Genomic DNA, 4,951 nt, shown 5'->3' on the forward strand with positions numbered 1-4,951 from the left:
GTCCCAGGAAATTATCTTTAGACACGTACCCCCTTCAAGATAAGGTCACTTCAGAGACTCACAGTCAGCACAAACCAAAATATTGATAGGCTCGTTTACCCTTTGCAAGAAAGTTTGACTGAGACCTCTAATGGCTTTCCCTTGAGGGACGCCTCTTGTGTGTCCCAGGAAATTATCTTTAGACACGTACCCCCTTCAAGATAAGGTCACTTCAGAGACTCACAGTCAGCACAAACCAAAATATTGATAGGCTCGTTTACCCTTTGCAAGAAAGTTTGACTGAGACCTCTAATGCCTTTCCAAATCTTCCAGGAGGCGACTCGGGTGACGGAGAAGAGAAGAAGGAAGAGGACGCAGCAGAAGGCGGCGACGAAGGAGATGGAAGGGCTCCTCCGAAGAGGCCGCCCGGAAGAGGAAGGAGAGGGGAGTAAGGAGAAGGCTGAAGGAGAAGAAGAAGAAGCAGGAGATGAGAAATCCAAAGACAAGGAAGCCGACGAAGGTAAATCCAGAAGGAGGGGATGAAGGCGAGGCATCGGAGAGTAAAGAAGGAGATGAGGACAAGAAAGAAGAGGAGAAGAAGAAGAGAAGAAGAGGAAGAATCCGCAGAATCTAAAGAAGGAGAGGAAGAGGAGAAAGGAGACAAAGACGAAAAGAGCGGCGGAGAGAAAGCGGCCGAGGAGTAGTTTAAATGATTTAATTTTATTATTTTATTTTATAAATCTAGATTTAGCTTTGTCCGTAGAGTAGCGAGTCTTTTTTTTTTTGGTTATTTTCTTTTCAAGTAGAGGAAGTTCTGATGAATGCCTGTGGGTCAACAAAGGCTTAGCTGGTCAGGTCACGGGGACACGACGGGAGGTCATAAAGGTCAGGGAGGTCATGCTTACTTTGATAGGATGGAAGGTGGGATTATTGCTAGATCTGTTCCTCAGTTGTGTCAGTTGATTTGTCCTTAAACCAATAAAAAAAATTACAGAAATTAATCAAATTCTTATGGAATTCAAACGAATCATTAATGAGTGGCTGGATACTGGTATCTCACAGCATTTTTTATTTAAGAATTATTGAGTGTTCTAACTTTCTTTTAAAGGATTCTGAACTGACATACATTGGGGACACAGAATCCCAATACACCCACTAGTCCTTGAGTACCATCTGACTAGCATCACCTTGTTCTTACGAATCACAAGATTGAGCCATGTGTAAAAGAGGCCACAAGATCCCAGAAGCTGTCTCTTTCAGACATGGCTGTCTGTTTGTGCAAGTAAGGGCCTTTGACACCAAGTCAGAGGCCAAGATTTTCTTAGAGCGAACGAAGGGGCCTGGGTGCTGTCGAAAGGTCGAGGAAATGCCACCAGGAACTAAGACACCCAAAGTCCTTCTGAGCTCAAAAGATCATCTTTCCAAGCCTGTTGAGTCTTCGTCGTTCCTCTGTAGAACCAGCAGCCTGTTCCTGTTAGCGAGTCTTGGTTTAAAAATGAAATTGTAAATTGTACATTACATATCTTGTTGCTATGCTGACGTCAGTGCCTCAGAGACCGACATGCAGAGTGTGATAACATATCGTTAAGGAATTACAGTTATTATTAAGGAATGCAGTTTCACAGTTATAATTAAGAAATGCAATCACATTTATCATTAAAAATGCAGTTACAGTTAGGTCGACCTTTCCTTCGTACTCAGCGCTATCGTTAAGGTATAGTCCCAAAAAATCGAGGTTTCTTCACATCAATTTCCGAGTTGAAAGCCAACCAGCCCTTCGTATTCAGCCTCAGAATTAGATTTTCCAAAGGAAAGGTTGGGAAAAACTACCAAAGCACTACTAACTACCAATAGATAAGAATCATGATTCTCCTAAGCCTAAACAGTGATAAGATCTCCTTCCTTTCCTAAACGTAAGAGACGATTATGCACTTATCGATAATCACTAACCTTTTGAAAAACATAAACTAACTTTTTTTGGCATTTTTGATAATGGGGTGTTTTTTTCTCTCTCTATCTCGCAGATTTCTGTGTATATGTACAGCTTCACTTTGGTAATAGGATATTTATCTTCATCGATGCTGCATCTACATTTTTGCAGAGTCCACGTGCTGTTCGCTCTATCCTTTGAACGTTATAAATAAGAAGGTGAAGAAGATCCCAGGATCTTGATTGTTGGCTGACTTAATAGGTTTAAGGTAATTTAGGATAACGTTTAAGGCAACTCAAAGTTGTCGTTGCGACTATGATTTGAAAGGGGATTACGGATTACATGATTCCGGATTACAGGAATTAAGAGTACGGACTACAGGACTTATGAAGATTACAGATTAGCGGACTTAAGATTGCAGATTGCAGGCCTTAATATTACAGATTACAGGACTTAAGATTACAGATTACAGGAACGGTGAAGAGGGGTAATTAGTTTGTAACTGAGAACTGAAACAATGATAGACATTGTCTTACATAAGAATTATTTGTACTTTAGAGGAGGGAAGTCATTGTTTTAGGTGTACTTGTAACTAGAGATTAAAGGAAATCGACCTTGAAGTAAATCTCTCTAAATAAAGCAGGAAAAATGAATTCATTAACATTTTGAGGACTATAAACATAAGTTGCCCCATAAATTCTGCTTCGGAAGACTCGAAATCATCTAACCAGCTTTGAGAAGGGAGTGTACGTTCCCAATCTATACAATCATCAGTGTAAATGCACTGCCATCAGGACATACATATCGTAAATAAAGATTTCAAGGAAATTTTTATAAGGTATTTATAGATCAGTAGTTTTAAACATGTAAAGCAGCCCTCTTAGGTGACAATTAGCTCTGAAGATGTTTAGACGCTTACATGCCGCTGCTATTGCTGCCTATTCGTCCCAAGTCGTATCGTTTAAGGATTAACCACCGCGAAACACAGTTATCGTTAAATTATTATTAAAGGAGTCTAGTTTGTGATTAGCAGTCGCTTCTCGTTTGAAACCGGCCAAATAGAAGCGGAGACCGGCCCGTTGGGAAGACGGAGAAATCGTCCATGCGATATACCTCTATGTTGAGTGATTCATGTATATGTATATTATATTCCAGAACTACTTTCGATAGCCATTCTTGTCGATTATAAGTTCCTCATAACCAGTTCTGTATCGAGGCAGTTTTTTAGTTAGAGGTAAACATCTGGTTTCTGACCTCTGTGATATTAAAATATTCCTTTTAAACTCGTCAAACCTGATACGGACAGGAAACGGTCTGTCATTCTGAGAGAATTTGGTCAAATTTCTTTTAAGAGTTAAGCTTAGAATAAAAGATGGGGTTATGGAATAGAAGGGAGGTGGTGACAGGCTAGAGATATGATACGGAAATGTTTAAATTTGTATAACCTGAATGTGGGTGTTTACTGTATATATATATATATATATATATATATATATATATATATATATATATATATATATATATATATATATATATATATATATATATATATATATTTAATGACAAGCAGTTATTGTTTGAAAATTCTACCTGCAGGCATTAAAATCAAAATGCTTCATACCATTTAATTGTCGTATTAAAATCAAAAATGGTAAAGACAGGAAAACTTTTCCAAACATAACCATGCATGCAAATATCTATGGAAAACATTTTTTTAGACATCCAACTCTCCTTTCTCTGCAGCCAAAAGAAGCTTCCTCCCCATAAAAAATATTCTGGCCTCTACACGAATTCGTTAGCCCCACCCTTTCAAAGCTAAAAGATGCACAGATCCACTGCCAGTTCAATTTTTGGAGATTCCAGCATGCATTGCATATTCCCCCTCATATGACCACAACCTCTGCTTCCTATAGTATTACTAACTTATACATGGCGAAGTGGTCCCATCTGGTAAGGATTATACAAGGCTGGAGAACGAGAGAGGAATGTCATTCTTTTAGTTTTAGCAGACTATAAATTGAATCTGATGTCATTCTTTTAGTTTTTGCAAAATATAGATTGAATCTAATGTCATTCTTTTCGTTTTGGCAGAATATAGATTGAATCTGATGTCATTCTTTTAGTTTCTACAGAATATAGATTGAATCTGATGTCATTCTTTTAGTTTCTACAGAATATAGATTGAATCTAATGTCATTCTTTTAGTTTCTACAGAATATAGATTGAATCTAATGTCATTCTTTTAGTTTCTACAGAATATAGATTGAATCTTATGTCATTCTTTTAGTTTATACAGAATATAGATTGAATCTGATGTCGTTCCTTTAGTTCCTACAGAATATACATTGAATCTGGTGTCATTCTGTTAGTTCCTACAGAATATAGATTGAACCTGAAGTCATTCTTTCAGTTTCTACAGAATATAGATTGAATTTGATGTCATTCTTTTAGTTTTTACATGATATAGATATAATCTGATGTCATTCCTTTAGTTTTCAAGTTACGTTTGTAGATAACAATTGTCCAGTGTATTCCATCCAATTTCCACGTCAAATTCAGGTTTAAAATTGAATAGCTGTAATCCATTTGACGCGAGCTGGCCTTTATTAGCCCTCGTGAACCAATTGTGATTTTGGTATTTTGTTGACAAATTAGGGCGTAGCTGTAGAAATGTAACATTTCAAAAAGATGAAGAATCCTTTCCAAAGAGTCCTCTGCTGACGGTTGGTGCTCAGTATTCTAGCACCATCGACTTCTTAAGGTTGAATTTAATCCCGGACACACTCGGCTGTCATTTTTGAAAGTAGTTGTGAATGTGACCTCAGTGATAATGACAGAGTCTTATCCGAAACCTAGTCGTTTGCCTTATCCGTGTAAGAACCTGTACTAAGTATCCATCCATAAGGCAAAATAACAGAAGAACTGAATGGAAGGTGATTCAATAATCATTCCAGCCCCTGGAAAACCACAGCTAAGCCAAGTTTCCTGGGTTCTTCCTTCCAGTGTAGAGGTTTCGGCTGGATCAGGCGATTCCCCATTTCT

At 38.0% G+C, this 4,951-nt stretch overlaps 1 protein-coding gene across 1 annotated transcript in view; it reads left to right on the top strand.

Annotated features, from left to right (window-relative positions):
* The window catches only part of LOC136830358 (30 kDa salivary gland allergen Aed a 3-like), a 48,301-nt gene extending 44,078 nt beyond the window's left edge, over nucleotides 1-4,223 (top strand). The window contains exon 4 of the mRNA XM_067089860.1: nucleotides 313-4,223. Coding sequence (XP_066945961.1) covers nucleotides 313-431 — 119 coding nt within the window. The 3' untranslated portion in view covers nucleotides 432-4,223. The remainder of the gene's footprint in view (nucleotides 1-312) is intronic.
* Nucleotides 4,224-4,951: the final 728 nt, after the last annotated feature.

Source organism: Macrobrachium rosenbergii, chromosome 46 (genome assembly GCF_040412425.1).
Source record: "Macrobrachium rosenbergii isolate ZJJX-2024 chromosome 46, ASM4041242v1, whole genome shotgun sequence".
NCBI classification, from domain to species: domain Eukaryota; kingdom Metazoa; phylum Arthropoda; class Malacostraca; order Decapoda; family Palaemonidae; genus Macrobrachium; species Macrobrachium rosenbergii.